At 41.2% G+C, this 18,073-nt stretch overlaps 1 protein-coding gene across 1 annotated transcript; it reads left to right on the top strand.

Annotated features, from left to right (window-relative positions):
* The first annotated feature begins 280 nt into the window (after window positions 1–280).
* Window positions 281–14,473, top strand: YPEL5 (yippee like 5). The gene is made up of 3 exons (XM_068975620.1): window positions 281–399; window positions 10,920–11,084; window positions 12,562–14,473. The coding sequence occupies exons 2-3, from the start codon at window positions 10,944–10,946 to the stop codon at window positions 12,784–12,786; spliced, it is 366 nt and encodes a 121-aa protein (XP_068831721.1). The 5' UTR covers window positions 281–399; window positions 10,920–10,943; the 3' UTR covers window positions 12,787–14,473.
* Window positions 14,474–18,073: the final 3,600 nt, after the last annotated feature.

Raw genomic sequence — 18,073 nt, forward strand, 5'->3', positions numbered from 1 at the left:
TCTTTGATTGGCTGTCCGGGTCCTGGGAGTTGGATCAGGGGCGGGGCGATCTTCAGGGAGATTGCCCCAGGTCTTGCGGCTTCTGGGAGGGGTGGGCCTCGACGCAGACTGGAGCGGGAGTGGGGGAGGGTGCGCCAGAGAAGGGGCGGGGCCTAGCGGAAGGGGCAGGATACCCGGGGGAAGGCGGGGCCTAGAAATGAAAGGCGTTCTGGGCCAACCCGAAGAGCCGACTGTTCGAGGGGCGGAGCTACACCGGGTGATTGACGTTGAGGCCAAACCAGGGAGAGGCGGGGCCAAGGCCAGGGCCTGACTAAACCTGAAGACTCTGGTGGCTAAGGGGCTTCATCCCAGCTGAGAAGCGAAAGCCGCAGGCGGCCGCCGACTTCACAGCCGCTCGGGGTGAGTGCGGCGGGCGGGGAGTGGGTTCGGGGCCGGGTAGGGGCTGAGGCTCCTCTCCGGATCGGAGGCTTCGAAACACTCTGGGATCGGCCCAGGGCGGGGGGCCCAGGCAGGAAGTGCCCCTTCCTCGCCGCGCCCCCTCGGGGTTCCTAGCTCGACCGACCCTCGCCCCTCAGGGCGGGCCCTGGTGCCGGGGCGGCGGACGGACGAGCTGGCCTGTTTCCTCTTTGTGAGGCCCAGGCGCGGCGGCCGCCGTCGGCCCGCCCCCGCCGCGCAACCCGGGCGACTGGCGCGATCGCAACAGCCGCGACCCCCAGCTTGGCGCCCGCGCCCTCCAGCCCCGGCGCAGCCTCGGAGGCCCTGCACATCGCGGCCGGGGCCACAGGCCCCCAGTCCGCGGGCAGTTTGGCCGGCGACCCCACAGCCTCGGCTGCCCCGCCCCCATGGTCCGCGTCCCCGCCGCAGCGTCGGGGGCGCGCCCGGGGCTCCGCGTCGCGGAGGTCGCCGCGGGGGCCACGAAGTGAAGTCTAAACTCTGAAATATGCGGCCATAATAACGCCACGGCGTGGGCCGTTCTTCAAAAGGGCCACATCCTCAGTCGACTGGCACTTGCCACCGGCAGTGTGGCTGTGGTGGCTTTTGTTTGCTGTCCCGCAAAGGCTGGATGCCCGTCACCCTGCCCTCCTGCGCCCCAGGAGACCCCAGGCCGAGGGAGGGGTCCCCGCCCGCTTGACTGGAGGGCGTGGCGCGACTGTTGGGCGGCCGTCCGGCGACCCTGGCCGCGGGGCGGCCCGCTCAGCTGTTTCCGGCCCCTGTTTGTTGTGCGGGAGGAGGCCGGGCCGCGCCGCGCTCGGGCCCCGTCCCCTCCCGATTGGCCCGCGGCGTCACGTGCCGGCAATCAGCTGGGGCCAGCCGGGGCTTCGGGGCCTGGGCGTCTGCGGCTGTTCACACCCGGCGCGGGGATCGCCTGCGGTCCCCACGGCGAGCTGCATCCTTTCTCTCCTCGTTGGTAGGGCGGTAGGCACGCTCTGGCTCGTTTATTTTGCACTTGTAGGTAGGACAATGAGTGTTGAGGACAGCGGAAGCTGGAAAACTGAAATACTACAAAGATCTGTTTTATCCCGACATCTATTAGTCTTCTGTTTCAGGGAGGGTCTGGGAAGGCGTACAGCTTATTTATTTTTAAATTTCTTCTGTTTACAGAGCCCTGTTGGTAGTCTGAGGATTTTTATTGCAGATCTCCTTGACAGATGGAAAACAAAGTAATCTTAGGCTGACCTTGTATTTTCGGAAAGTTAGACTTGCTAGTGAAATAACTGAGGATAATAGAGTATTAGCTAACTTTGCGCAGTCGCACATACAGTGTAGATCCTGTGTTCCAACAAAGATGACCCAAAATGTATGCAGTGTATCCAGGGTACATATTTGTGCCAGATGTGAAGTGTCTTGGTGTAATCTTTTTTAAAAGTTTATTGCATACTTGTACTGTGTGTCAGATGAGAAGGAAATTGAAAAGAAATTGCCAACTTTTCTCTAGAAACTAATGATTTTTAGTGAAAAACCTCAGGGAAATGAAGGGTAACAGCTAAATATTAGTAATTTATGAAATGAGTGTTATGAGAGTTCAAAAATGGGACAATGAGAAATGAAAATGAAATAGGAAGCGTTCTATACAAAGTGGATTGGTATTGATTAGACCTAGAAAATGAAGAGGCTTTGGATTGCTATTGGGCAAACAGAGGCTTAGGAGAGAAAAAAAGGCCTGGAGGCTTTACAAATAGTGAGAAGGTGGAGCTAAAGGAATTTGGTACTTTGTACTAGAAAGGGAAAGTCGCTCAGAAGTGTCTGGCTCTTTGCGACCCCATGGACTGTATTTGGAATTCTCCAGGCCGGAATACTGGAGCGGGTAGCCTTTCCCTTTTCCAGGGGATCTTCCCAACTCAGAGATGTAGCCTTTCCCTTCTCCAAGTGATCTTCCCAACTCGGGAATGGAACCCACGTCTCCCTTATTGCGGGCGGATTCTTACCAGCAGAGCTACAAGAGAATCCGGAGAATATTGGAGCCTATCCCTTCTCCAGGGGATCTTCCCAACCCAGGAATCAAACGGGTTTCCTGCGTTGTAGGCAGATTCCTTATCAACTGAGCTATCAGGGTAGCCCTCTGGAGAAGGGAAAGGCCACCGACTCCAGTATTCTGGCCTGGAGAATTTCATGGACTGTATAGTCCATGGGGTTGTGAAGAGTGGGACACAACTAAGAGACTTTCACTTTTGTACTAGAATACCAAGCAAATGTCATGCTCTTTGGAAGTGACCAGTGTCTTCCTTTAGCACATTCTCACCCAGCTCAAGGCCCAATACAGGCGGGTTGCTTTGGAGGTCGGCGGGGGGGGGGGGCATGTTTTGTTTTAAGTTTATATCTGGCAGCCATCTTATCTATAGGAGAGCATGTTGATGAAATGTGCTTAAGTAAGTTATTTAACTCTATACAGGAACCTAAATTGGATTTTAACAACATACAAAATATATGTTGCTACATCTGAAATACCTGGTTGGATCCTTGAGGACCTTTGCCTAGGTTTAGTTGCTTTATTTAAGTGGTAGGAGAGGATAAAAAAAGGTTTAGAAAATAAAAAAGGAAGGGAAATAAGGCCAAAATTAAGTCTAAATGTGAGATTAAACTAGCTACTACCCTCCAAAAAACAGTCCATGAGACGTGAAGCTAGTCCTAAATATTGAGATGTGAAGATAGTCCTACTGAGTATAATCCTGCTGAGAGTATCATAGTGCCTAAATGGTTGTATAAACCAGTATCAGTTTCTCTGGTAATCCTGTGTAGTAATGGTGCTGGTGTAGGAACTGAACGTTAGCAGTGACATGAAACTTGCTACCTCACACGTGAATCAGGAAACCAGACAGTTGAACTACACTCCAGTCCATCCAATTAGAGACTTTTTGACTCATGGTATTGCATCACAACAAAGTAGAGAGATCCTGAGTTTGTCTTGCCAAAAACTGTTTTGGGGAGATTACCAACTCAGATTGTTTAGCTGACTCACCGAGTTACATGACTAGTCTTATTTTCAAGTGATGACTAAACAGAATTGTAGAAACATAATAAACTTGGAAAACGTTTAACAACAAGACATTATTTAGAGAGCAAAAAGAAAAATATAAGTTACTGTCAAATGAAGACCTGATGCCACAACTAGAATGTCATTTGAAACAGCCAACTAAACTGGTCACGTTTTAGAAGAGAACTAGAGGAAAGCATAGCTTGTTTCACCAAAACCTTGGCTTGGTGAATATTTTGTACAAAAGTTGGAGAGTTGGTTTTATGGATCAAACTCAATTTATTATTTTCTCTTGTAGGTTTTCAATAGAACTTATCATAAATCAGTATGAAATAGTTGATGAGATTACAGTAGAGATTAAGTGTTAATTATAGTAATCAGCCAAGGGCTGCCTTTGGGTTTTGTTCCTTTTGTTTTGGAGAGGGAGGAGACTGAAAACTAGATATACCAGCTTGTTTTCACAAGTTTCAATTTTAGCCAGACTTTTGCAACACACAGCTTCTCCTGGAAGGGCAGATTCCTTTAACCTTTTCTGCACTAGGCTCCTGCACACTCAAGTCCCTGGAGGAGAGAATCTTTGCGTCTTGCATTTACCCACCAACTCCTAGGGTAGTGGGAAAGCCCCTCTTACCTGTCCAGTGATAGAGTTGGGTGGAGTGGGTGTTCTGTTGTCTGTGGCACTGCTCTGAGGAAATAAGTTAAAAAAAAAAACCCACAAAGTCTGTGAACTGGGTGTTTTCCTACCAGAGGGTTCTTAGAGATCCCTCCCTGGTATTTTTAGGGCTGGGAAGTGTGATTCTTCCTTCTGTAAATTCTGCTTGCCAGGATTGAATCTGAACTGGATTATTAGTTACAGGGAGGGTAAGTGCCTATTTTAAGACCTAGAATTATGATACTAAGAATTTGAGATGCTTCAGAAGTTTCTAGCTTTCCTTCTGCATGTCATTTCTGTCACTTGGTCACTTTAGCGTTGACATGGTTAACAAGAAATGAAGCTAGTTAAATTGTTATTGATTTGATTTTCTTTCTGAATCTTGCTTTCTTCATCTGTAATAGAGGGAGGTTAGGGTGGAGAATGTTGAAGATAATCTAGTTTTACTAGATTTACCTTTATTTAGCATTTGTGTGCCAGGCACTGTTCTCAGTGTAGTGCCATTTAATTTCCACAACTCAGAGATGAGTACTGATACCACCGTTTTATTGATGAAGAAACTAAAGTGAGGATACCTTACCCAAAGATTACACAACTTTTAAGTGGCAAAGCTAAGATTTGAACCCAGAGTTCCAGTATTTGGGATACATTGTTTAAATCCTAGGGGTGGAGAGAGGAGGAGGCAGCAGCTGGTTATACTATCTGTTTTTATAATCTATGTATTGTTGATCTTCAACATGCTGAACTTGCTACAGAAAGTTGAAGACTTTAGTTAGAAAACCTGTGAAGAAAATGGGAGTGGGACTAAATTGATTGTGTCAAATATTCCTGTTGATCCTTAAACCTGAATGCCAACCAAGTTTCCTTTTTATCTAAGATTGCCTGCTTTCTAAATGAAGAGCTCTTTTGCTGTCTGAACAAGTTTTTCAACAAGGGTCAGTGCACTTTCTTTCAAGGGCCAGATGGTGAATATTGTGAACTTTGTAGGCTGTAAGGTTTCAGTAGCAACTATTCAAACTCTGCCATTATACTGAAAGAGCAGCCAAGTATCAACAAATGGGTCTGGCTGTGTTCCAATAAAAATTTATGTATGGTCACTGAAATGTGGATTTCATGTAATTTTCATGTGTCACAACAATAGTCTTTTGGTGTCCCCAACCATCTTAAGATATAAAAAGCATTCTTATGTTGCGAGCCATACAAAAACAGGTGGTGAGCTGATTATTGCCTGTAGGCCTTAGTTTTCTGACCCTTGCTTTTAAAGAAAATATTCAGCAATAAGCCAGACTAATGAACAAGGTATCGTATTTGTTAATGTGTATATGTGTGTGTGATGTGTAAATCGGCACCAGTGGTGAACAAGTGAAATTTGAAATTAATGCAGTACAATTTACATTAGTATTCCCCCCAAGATGAAATATTTAGGTATAAATCTAACAATGTGTACAAGATCTATGTGAGGAAGAATATAAAACTAATGAATGAAATCAAGAACAACTAAATAAATGGACAGAATTTGTGTGTTCATGGATAGGAAGACTCAGTGTTGTCAAGATGTCATTTTTTCCAACTTGTTCTGGAGATTTGGTGCAATCTCAATCAAAATTCAAGCAAGTTACTTTGTGACTATCTCAACAAATTGGTTCTAAAGTTTCTATAGAGAGCAGAAGTCCCAGGAGAGGCAACACAATATGGAAAGAGAAGAATTAAATCAGAAGACTGACACTACCCAACTTAAAGACTTAGTATAGAAAGAAAGTGAAAGTAGCTCAGTTGTGTCTTATTCTTTGCAATCCCACGGATTATACAGTCCATGGAATTATCCAGGCCACAGTACTGGAGTGGGAGCCTTTCCCTTCTCCAGGGGATCTTCCCAACCCAGGAATCAAACCAAGGTCTCTCGCTTCACAGGCAGATTCCTTACCAGCTGAGCCACAGGGAAGCCCAACTTCAAGACTTAGTATATATCTACAGTAATCAAGACAGTATGGTGTTGGTGAAGGAATAGACAAATAGATCAGTGGAACAGAATAGAGAGCCCAGAAACAGGCCCACATAAATATGGTCAACTGGTCTTTAATACAGAACCAAAGATTTGGCAGAATTTGGTTATAAACTTGAACTTCAACACTGATTCCAAAACAGACATTACTTAAGCACAATAAGTGCTCTCAGAATCAACACAGAGAACGTTAGTCATCTGTGAGAGCAGCTCATACTTAAGATATTTTACAAATGTGTCCCTGAAAATACTGTTACTCTTTTAAGTCCAAGCAAGGTGATTAGCATACCTGGGAAGTAATTTAGTTTTTTTTTAATTTATTTATTTTTAAACATTTTGTATTGGGGTATAGCCAATTAACAATGCTGTGATTTCAGGTGTACAGCGAAGGAACTCAGCAATACATATACATGTATCTATTCTCCCCCAAACCCATCTTTGATTCAGGCTGGCACATAACACTGAGCAGAGTTCCATGTGCTATATAACAAGTCTTTGTTATCCATTTTAAACACAGCAGTGTGTACATAACCTGGGAAATAATTTGGATGTAAAAACAATTAGAAGGAGATTGATTGTGGAAGGGTTTGTGGGGATTTGGGGAGGTGATGAAAATATTCTAAAAAGCTGGTTTGTGGTGATGGTAGCACAATTTTGTGAATTTACTAAAAATCATTCATTTGTATTCAACAGTGGCCAAATTTTATGTCAATTATTCCTTTAAGAAAATTGTTTTTAAAGAATGAGCTATATACTATCCTATCAGGCAAAAAGTTTCTGACAGGATAAGCTCTGTATAAGCTCTTAGAAAGGGGTGTCTGAAGTACATGCCTTTCATAAGTACGTAAGGCTGAAGTACCTTACTTTCGTAGCTCTAGAAGTGATGAGAATGTGAACTAAGTTATTGATGAAGAATGGGGAAGGAAGACCTTGAAAAGTGATTTAGGAGGTCTTCTCAATTTTGCAGTTTCTTAAAGAAGTTGCAGGGTTTCTAGTTTAGGAGAGGGATTAGAGTTGCCACCAGCAAAGTTAGGGAAGGTAGGCGGCTCAGCATGGAGGCAGGAGAGGTGTGTGAGAAAGCTGAGGAAGAAAGACTGAACTTGGCTGTCTCTTCCGGTCACTAGAGAGTAGGTGGGGTTAAAAGAACTGGAGCAGAATTAGTTCAGATCCCAGCTTGGCCAGTTTCATAAAGTTACAGCCTTTATGTCTTCCTCTACAAAAGTAGGGTAATACATACCTACTAAGAAATTGTTAAGGTTGGATGTGATACATGAAGTACTGAATGCAGTATCCCATATGTTGTTGATACTAAATATCAAGTCTCAGGCAGAGTTCAATATATTGCCTGCTGCTGCTAAGTCGCTTCAGTCGTGTCCGACTCTGTGCGACCCCATAGACGGCAGCCCACCAGGCTCCCCCGTCCCTGGGATTCTCCAGGCAAGAACACTGGTTGTCATTTCCTTCTCCAGTGCATGAAAGTGAAATATAAAAGTGAAGTCACTCAGTCGTGTCCGACTCTTAGCGACCTCATGGACTGCAGCCTACCAGGGTCCTCCGCCCATGGGATTTGCCAGGCAAGAGTACTGGAGTGCCTAGGTCCAGAGAAACCTAATTCAGGTGTTTTGCCACAGCTTTTAAGTGACCTTCCCCTTCTGTGGTGCAGTGCCAGTGTGCTTGCCGTCAGTCTCCTGAGTACGCACGGGGGAAATGAGCACCAGGTTGCACTCCTGGCCTGGCGAAGTGAAGGCCTAACATATGAAATTCAATGGCCTGCGAAGGTTTTTCTGTGTTCCAGAGACCTTTGACAGTAAGCGGTGTTTTGCTCACTTCTGATGGATTCTCTGGCATTGTAGCTTATCTCTTTTGGCAAATGAGAACTACATTTTACAGTTCTATATACATAGATAGAACTCTATACATGGCAACCACAACTAGGAATAGTGAGTCTGTAGAGATATTTTTGGTCTTGTAATGAATCATGTAACTGAATTCAGTAAAAATAGTTGGGTAAAAGTTAAAAATCGTCTGAATTTGAAGCAGGAAAGAGAAAGCATGATGTTAAGTCTATTTACCCCATTTAGAAATAGTTTTCATGTATCCAGTAGTGAGCAAATGGTCACAGCTATTAATACTGAACCAAAGATAGAACAATATAGGCAGAAGGTATAGGGAGAGTTTGTTTTGAAGTTCAGAATATTTTCCTCGGTAGTATTACATCTACTATCAGTCAAGTCAAAAATATCTGGTTATTCCTGAATTATTGTTGAAGTAACTTAGATGAATATTATATTTAAAAGTTTGAAGAAACATTGGAAGCCCAAGCTGGAGGATAAATGACAGGACAAATACTAATTTTTAGAGAAATAAAGACTGAGGAGTACGTCTTCAGAGGTGTTACCATAAAACCCTGCTGGTGATTCCTTTCTGTAAACGACTGGTAGTAAGAAACATGACCAAAACCAACTACTCACAGGCTCATTGAATGCTTAATTTGGATCAGGAGTCATAAACTCAGATGTCTTACAGGTGAAGTAATTATGTGGCACAAAACAGATAAAAAGCAAACGAAATGGCCTTGTGGGAAGCGTTGAAGGCACCTCTCAACTCTAGCCAGTTGTTGCCGTATGAGAATATATGTCCTGTGTTGCCAGCTCTCCCCATTGTTTAAAAAGAAAGGCTCAGAACAGGCTGTTAATGAAATCTCTCAAATTTTAAATGATTCTCAACTGTTTTTTATTAAAAATTAAAAACCCTGGGCCAAATTGAACACTAATGTTTTGGTGTGGGAAGGGTTGTTCACTGCTGTGTTCCTATGCCATCAAATGAATTCAGCCAGCAGGCCTCAGATTTGTATACCCTTTGAGCTTTGTGTAACAAATACTGTGTTCTTAGGCATCTGGGAAAAGTAATGCTATCCTAAAGACTAAAACAATAGGCAGCAAGTCTTTTATTGTTGTTTTGCAGAAATATAATCACGAAAGCTAAATGTCATTTTCTAAGTCTTATGTTTTTACCCAGGGTTTAGTCGTTGACACTCTTGTTTACTAGCTATAAATTGTAGTATATTTACTATTTGTTTTTCATTACTTATTAAACTTTCATATCATAGTATTTAGTGGGAGTCATAATTATCTTGGTGACAGAAATGTCACATTTTTGATGGCATTAAAACTGCCTTATGGCTGAAGTTGACAGATGTTAGAAGAAATGCGATTTTCTTTTTAATTTGTAATGGAATTTCCCCAAGTTTAAGATGACACTGGATTGCACATGGATTCTACATTTTTCTTTTCCGTAGCAGTAGCTGTATCAGCTCTGCATGGTGTTTTAAAGACAAATAATATTAAATATTTGAAACACAGGAGATGATCACTACATGAAGGAATAAATTCTTTTCAAAATGAAAAGCTACAGTGTATTCTTGATTATACCTAGATCTCTAAAAATGTGCTGTTTTGGGAAATTAACTGCAGTGAATTTGAGAAGTTGCATGTATTAACTCAACTTTTAAAATATTGGAATATGATTATCCTTGTTTCAGAAGTTGGATTCAGAGCTTTTTTCCCAATGTTTCAGCACTTCTGTGATTTATTGAATCAAAAGACTTTCTTAAATATAGTAAGTTATATAATAACAGCTCATCTTGCTCTTTGTTCTATTTTCCTAGCCTTATGCCAGCCTAGACCATCTTGTATGTACTTTTCTTAGAGGAGTCAGTGTTAGAGTAACAGAAAAATTTTGGCTTTGACTTGAGTGAGCCATATTCTGATCATGATTTTCTGTGCTTGAAAGCTGTGTGACCTTTGATCAGTTAGTAACCTTGAATAATCTATGAACTGGAGGCAACAACCTCACAGAGTTGATGTGGATTTTGAAATAAGTAAAGCTTCTCTGGTGGCTTGGTGATTAAAAAAATCTGCCTGCCAATGCAGGAGATGCAGGTTCAATCCCTGGATCAGGAAGATCTTCTGGAGAAGGAAATGACAACCCACTCCAGTGTTCTTGCCTGGGAAATCCCATGGACAGAAGAGCCTGGTGCCCTATAGCCCATGGGGTTACAAAAGAGTCGGACACGACTTAGCGACTAAACCGCAACAGAGTACCTAGTATAGTGCTCTGCAGCCTCAGGCTTACCAGCTTAGTGCCGTCACCCTGCATGGTTGTGGACGCACCGATTACCAGAGAAACCAGGCACCCGTGCTCTCAAGCCAGGTCACACACTCTCGACCTGTAAGTCTTTCTCAAATTTCAGATACTCAGAGTATATACTTGTTAGTTGCTCAGTCGTGTCCAGCTCTTTGCGATCCCATGGACTATAGCCCCCCAGGCTCCTCTGTCCATGGGATTCTCCAGGCAAGAACACTGGATTGGGTTGCCACGTCTCCAGAATGTATACTTAACTCTGTACTAAACCTTTTTTCTCACCTCTCTGCTGGTGTTTCTGATCATTTGGTTTGATATTGTACACTGTCTTCTTGCCTTTTTCATATCAATCAAAAGAGAAGGGATATTCTTTGGCCTTCCTAGTGAGAATATTTACTTTCTTGACTCATTGCTTCTGAAGTGTTCTTAGCTTGAGTTTGCCTATTTGTTTGGTCCATGTGTGAACTTAGGATCCTTTCATTCAGAGTCAGCTATTTCATGTATTAAGTACTATGAAGAGATCATACATGTATTAAGTACTATGAAGAGATCATATATGTGTATATAAATGGTTCTCTGTGACCACCAAGTAGATCCTAACAAGTTAAAAAATCATAATGCATTTCTTGTCCTTTTTTATCTGTTCCCAGGTTTTTAGAACTTCAGCTATAAAAATGGGCAGGATTTTCCTTGATCATATCGGTGGTACCCGTCTGTTTTCCTGTGCAAACTGCGATACGATCCTGACCAACCGTTCAGAACTCATCTCCACTCGGTTCACAGGCGCCACTGGCAGAGCATTTCTTTTTAACAAGGTTTGTGGGGAAAACTGGTTTCATTTCCTCACTGGGTTCAGTGGAAATATTTGATAGCAATACCAGAATACCCCTTAGAGCATGGAGATGCCAAGAAGATTCAGAATGAGAGCTGCACTCCATAGAAATTGCCTGCTAGTTTGTCTTGGACTTCAGGAAAAAGCATTACTAGACTGTGATTTTTAGGCTTGAGAGTTTTAAAGATTATGTGATGATAAGGCTGGTCTCCATTGCTTCAGGAGACACTCAGGGTAAGAATGTGGTAGTGACTTCACAGACTATTGAAGAGGCTGAAACACCCCCGTAGCACTAATTTACCCTTACAGGGAGATAGCTGCATTAAGCTGTTGTAGTTTGACAGTGCAAGGGGATAAGGATCATCTAACTAACTTCCTGCTCTAATTTACCAGTCATCTTTCTGATTATGATTTGGCTAATAGGTTTGCTAACCGAAGTGTTTCCTGACTTACAGATTAATGTATAGTCTGCCTCTTTCTCTCATTTCTGGCTTGCTTTCAAATTGGTTGATGTGATTCTGCCTCCTGGAGTCTAATGGGTACTCGCAAAGTTGAATTTCTAGATATTCCAAATATCCTTGAACTACAGAACTAGTCCAAGGTACTGTTCTTAGATATTCAACTTAAACTTCCCCAGAGGCCACCCCTCTCTACCATTTAAAAACAAGTATTTTCTCTGAAAGAATTGACAGGGTATATACATCTTGGTCTTTATTTAGGTATAGAGCAGGGGTTGGCACACCATGGCAGGCTGTTTTTGTAAGTAAAATTTAATGAACCACAACCATGTTTATTCATCTGTGTATGATCTATGGCTGCTTTTGTGCTACCACAGCAGAGCTTAATAGCTATAACAAAGACCAGATAGCCCTTTTCAAAGCCAAAGATATCTGGCTCTTTATAGAAAAATGAAGCATGGAGGATTATTGGAATCCTCCATGTTCAGAGTCATTGGAAATTCTTCCATAGATTCTTTGAACCCACTTGAAAACCATATATTACAACCTACCCCCAGGCTGTTAGTAGATAAAATTGTTTCAGAAACAGATTTTACAAACGTCTCTTTATGGAATACCTGTTGTATACTAGGTTCTTCTGTATTGGTAGCCTTGTCTACACTCAGCGTTGAATGGTTAATTATAACAGTGGGACCGAGACCTACATTTTATGACTCCAAGTTAAGGACTCTTAACTATAACATAGAAGCGTAACTAATGTATATAAATAGGGTGACTTAGAATAATACAATACATGATTGCATTACATATCCAGTTCAGCACAGGTGTTTACCTGTCCCAGCAATTTGTCAAAATAGCTCTTGGAAAGTGTGTTGCAGGTTTGACAAACAACTGCTATCTGCTTTTCTGAAGTTGCTGTTCTTTCACCAACAGAAATATTGTGTACCATTTTTGGCAGATAACTTACATGCCTTTGCAATTCTGTTTTCATGTGTTTCTTAGGTAGTTAACCTACAGTATAGTGAAGTTCAAGATCGGGTCATGCTCACTGGCCGCCACATGGTTCGAGATGTGAGCTGCAAAAACTGCAATAGCAAACTGGGATGGATCTATGAGTTTGCCACTGAAGACAGCCAGCGTTATAAAGAAGGTCGTGTGATCCTGGAACGTGCTCTAGTTCGAGAAAGTGAGGGCTTTGAGGAGCATGTACCATCTGATAACTCTTGAAGAAAAAGAGAGAAATCCATCTTTTCCCAGGTCTCCTTCACTGAAAACAAAAATCTACTTACATACACTGTCACCTTAGCATCAGAGTCGGATTCATGAACTGCGGAACAAGAGGTTGTGAGAATCTATGATGGAACCTTCCTTTCTTTCCTTTTTTTTTAAATTTTCTATTTTCCATCCAACAGCAGTGTGTAGAGAGAATATTATGCAGATGCCTTTTTTTTTTCCCCCTGTGTTTACATCTTGAGGCAGAATAGTCTATCTACAGCTACATGGTGGGCTATGTGAGGAAAAAAATCTGGGCTATTAAGAGTGAAAAGTATTTTATGTAAATTTTGAAAGGAAAATGTGTCAAGAGCATGGTTTTTAAATTTATTTGGGCTTCATTTTAAGACTTTTTTTTAAAAAACCAGTTATTTCACTTGATTTGCTAGCTTCAGAGAAGAGATCCGAATTTGTGACCAGCGCTAAAGGTTCAGTGTTAGTATTGCTTGTGCTGGCCATTGTGCCATATTCTTGTTGGAGATGAACCGTAGCATCAGAGCCCATTCTTCCTTGTCAGTCTTGACCCAAAGATGTCACCATTCCTAGTTATTTGTCACCTCATAATTGGTGTTGATTGGAAACTTTTCCTGATATGGGGCAGAACTGCTTGGTTGTCTTTTCCATGTAACTTAAGCATAGTAATATAAATAAAGTAATAGTTGGATGTTTTTGGTCCTGTGTTGCTTTTAAAATCACCTTTCAAAAGAGCAGAGTATTTGATAAGTAATTGTCATAGTAGTGTTTCTTTTCATCTCTTAAACCAAATTGACTGTATATAAGATACTTCTTTGTTTAAATTAAAGCATACTGTTTAAATCCACAGTATTGTATTTAGCAAACAACTGAACAGAATGTCTGTGCATTCATGCAGAAAGCATTTCTTCTGCATGTGTTTTAAACGGAGGGAAGTGAAGCAGCCGATCTAAAAATACTGCTTTGCAAAGCATTTCAGCATATCCTTTTCAGTTTTGCATTGATTTTGACAAGTCTGTAGAGCCTGATAGTTACATCAAAGGATTTAGATCTCCTAGCATTATTTTCTCAGATCTTCCTTCAGAAGTTTAGGTGTTGAAATCAAAACTGTACTTGGTCCCTTCAAGTTGATAGGGATCAAATTTGACTCAGGGGTTATTTGAGCCCAATATTTACAGCATTAAGAAGTATTAAAGTGTAAATGTTTCTTTATCCAAACCATTTCTAGGTATTTTAGTATTTGTTTCTGGTGGAATAAATGGCATTAAAATTGGCTAAATACTTCAATGAATGAATGAATGGCTGCTTGCTCAATTTCTAGGTTCTATAGCAGTGAATGTTATGATTAAAAATATAGTCTCTGTCTGAAGATGAAATTTGTCCTAAATTAATTGGCAAAATCATCCTGTCATTGATATTAGAAGTGACTTCTGAGTACAGTTAGGATTTTCTCTTATTTGCCTTTGGGCTCTTGGTTAGAGGCATATGTCTCTTGATTTGGTAGGTGTATAATACTGCATTTGAGATATGTGGACACAAATTCTTCTCTTTCCTTCACAATGGACTAAATCTTCAAGCATTAAGAAACAGCATTGATTCCCATTCATTTCCATACTGGCCTTTGATTATATGCAGACTGCTAGTAGCATGCCTTACCTTTAGCACTATGTGCATTTGCTGTCACAATAAAGTATATTTTGTCTTGCATTGGTGCAAAACTGCTACTTATTTTCCACTGACCTTTTTCCTAGTGATCATCTTAATTTTTAATCTATGAACATGTACATTATACCTTTGAGTAGCTATTGCTTTTTTCAGTAGGCAGTGATAAGGTGACATTATGGTTTAGTTAATTCTACCTAATTTACAACTGGAAATATTGAATTTACCAATATTAACTTCTCTGAGATGATTTTTGCCTCAGACACTAGCAACTATAGTTGTAGTGTACGTGAACAAATAAAAGTGTCATAGCACCAGGTTAACTTTTAGGTGACTGCACCAGAGCATGTTTCTCTCTGCCCTTCCTTTTAAAAACTTCCTTTGGCGAAAAAAAAAGCAAAAACAGAGCAATGTGGAGGATCCAGTCAGATTGGATTGTTTACAGAAAAGTAAGCACACTGTTGACTTGAGATGGGAAACCGCTAATGGGAATGATTTTGTTGTGGGAAGGGGGAAGGTTAACCAGATACAGGTGAGTATACTATATAATGAGTGGCTTACTGAAGTGTGAATACATCCTAAAGTGAGTATTCCAGGTTTAAAAATTTTTAGTAATTATGTAATAATTTAAGTTACAATTGCTAGTGGCTATTTTGATACTGGAGGAGAAAATAGCTATACCATTAACTTTTCTAAATTACATATTCATAAAGGTCATATGGGGTGTTTAAATGCAAAGTCTGGGCCCTAGCCTAGACCTGTATCAGTTCACAGGTAATTTTTGGTCAGGCAGGTTATAAAAGGTACCAGTTGTAAAATATTCAGAGATATTATCATTTTTAGAACAGTTAAAAATACCTCACAGTTGAAACAGATCTAGTAATTAATTGCATGTCTGTCTTTAACACTGGCTTTCCAGGAGCCATATAAAACCAAAACTCTTTAATTCTAATCTTAGAAAGATGTGAATTGAGAATAGAGCAAGATTAAACTGAAAGACTCCTGTTAGGGTAGCACATTACAATGATATGAAGGTATCTATTAGAAGCAGAACTAAGAGAAGTTAGCATGGATACTTATTGTAAATTGGATATGAATTATATGGCTTCTATATTTTAAAATATTTGTATTTCCCAAATTGAAACTTCCATATTAAGGGAAAAAATACATACATTTCAAAGCACTATGAAGGGTTCTGTGATCCTGGGCATTGCTTTACGTATTTGTTTTTTAAAATCATCTGCATTTTGACCTCTTGGGGGCTTGTTAACAGTGAATTATGTCTTCATTCCCTCCCATGAAACTGGATTGGTCTCTGAGCTGGAGCCAAAAAATCTGATATTTTACCAAACCACAAAGATAACCTATCTCCTATTACATGAGAATCACTAATCTCAAAGGGTTATCCAAACAGTGTATAGTTGTGTTACCACTTGGTAAAAGTAGGTGTTTATCACAGGGGGCCCACAGACTTAGAAGTATGACTAATAAAAAACAGATAATTACAGTTTCCACCTGCTTTTTTGAAAACAGTGGCTTTTTAAAACAGTTAAGTACAATAGATAAACATATAAGGAGAGGAAAAGTCTCTGGGAAAGAGTTTCTAGAAAGATCACTGGACTTTAAGGACCGGCCATCAATGCTGTGATTTATTGGCTGTGTGACTTTGGGAAGTATGTGACTTAACCTCTGAACCTTAGTTTTCTCAAGTATGGATTATGAAAACAAGCCCTATCTTAAGTGATTCTGGTTATAAAATAGTGAGATACATGGCCTAAAAACCTGTAAAGTATCATGCAAATGTTTAGAATAACTGCTATATGTTTGTTTTCAATAATCCTGAACAACACTTCCCAACCTTTACCCTAAATTAATGAATGACTGGAATGCTTTCAAAGCTGTATAACTCCTTCCTGGTCTTGATATGTACTGCTAAACCTTTAAGCAAATTAGGGCATGAAATCTGCTATTTATCAAATGTTACTGTCTTGACCTTTCACCGTAAGAAATCTTTTATAATCTGCTACAATAGACACTTTACTTTCAAAAATCATCAAAGCTATTTTTCTCCCACCATGGAACAGAAGGAAGAAAAGGTAAAAAGTTCATTAAATACAACCTCAATGATAAAAATTTTAAAACTTCATTTCCCATTTCCACCCCCAACTCCTGTCAGACAACATTGCTTTTTGAAAAGAGCACTACAAGAATATTCACTAAAATTCCACTAGTTAGTTTTCAAATCCAACTTCCTTTCTCCAGTGTTTGCCTCAGCCTGTCTCTCACTACTGCTATAAGATTGTGAGAAATCTTCATATACAAAATCATCTTGTTTCAATCCTACTCTGGCAATATGCTCTACAGATGAACAAGTTGTCTCTCATCCCCAGATTTCTAGCAAAATACAAATTTTGTCTAATTTTAAAAACTTGTATCCAGAGCAAAGCCCGGCTTTGAAAAAGGTATTGACCAGAAGTTTTTAGGGATTGGTGCAGTTTGAGAAACTCCACTGGTGTGCCGGTGAGTCAGGAAGTTGGCTTCAGCTGTCCCCAGAATTTCATTCCTCTTCCGTTAACTCTTGAGGAGCCATGGAGTAAGCTGTCAACAACTGGCACATCACCTTCTCAGCTAATCTGCTGACTACCTGTAGCCATCCCAGAAAATGCTGGGCAAGTGGAGGCAACACTATGAAAGCATGAAAATCCATGAGTATTCTATGTCCCTAACTAAACCCCCTCCCTTCCCCAGCTTCCAAGCCAACTGGAAGGAGCTCAGAGGCATTTCTGAAAGCTGTCAGTATGCCAAAAGGAGTCACAAGTATTTCCATCCCCTTCCTAAGTAAGTCTTAGGTCCTGTTTCTGAGTAGGCTCCTTAGAAAATGAGTTTCAAAGATGGGGGGTGGGGTGGGGTATATTTAAGGACTTGAGTAATAAGGTGTAAAATAGTCCAGTGGTCCCACTGAATAAAAAATGTTAACATAAAATCAGCTGAAATCCATGCTACCAGTAAAGCACCAGTAGGTGGCAGGAGTACACAGGATATTCAGTACTTACGTGCCAGCCTGACCTGCCTTGGAGAAGAGTAACAGGAGGCAGTCTGTTATTGTCGTTAATAATCAGCTGGACTGAAGCAAGAAGAGATTTTACTCTGGTAGAGCTGAATTATTGTGGGAGGGTCAAATCAAATTATATGTGAGAAATACCCTAGAAACTATGAATTACTCTACAAACAGTTGGAGAAGGCGATGGCACCCCACTCCAGTCCTCTTGCCTGGAAAATCCCATGGACAGAGGAGCGTGGTAGGCTGCCGTCCATGGGGTCGCAAAGAGTCAGACACGACTGAGTGACTTCCCTTTCACTTTTCACTTTCATGCATTGGAGAAGGTAATGGCAACCCACTCCAGTGTTCTTGCCTGGAGAATCCCAGGGACGGGGGAGCCTGGTGGGCTGCTGTCTATGGGGTCACACAGAGTCGGACACGACTGAAGCAACTTAGCAGCAGCATACAAACTAATATTGTTTCCTGGTTTTGTGTTGATAAGTGATTTTTTTTTCTGCTGTGTTTCTTTTAGTATCTAAAGTTTTAGCTTATACAACTTCGAAATTT

The sequence above is a fragment of the Capricornis sumatraensis genome, chromosome 1 (genome assembly GCF_032405125.1).
Source record: "Capricornis sumatraensis isolate serow.1 chromosome 1, serow.2, whole genome shotgun sequence".
NCBI classification, from domain to species: Eukaryota; Metazoa; Chordata; class Mammalia; order Artiodactyla; family Bovidae; genus Capricornis; species Capricornis sumatraensis.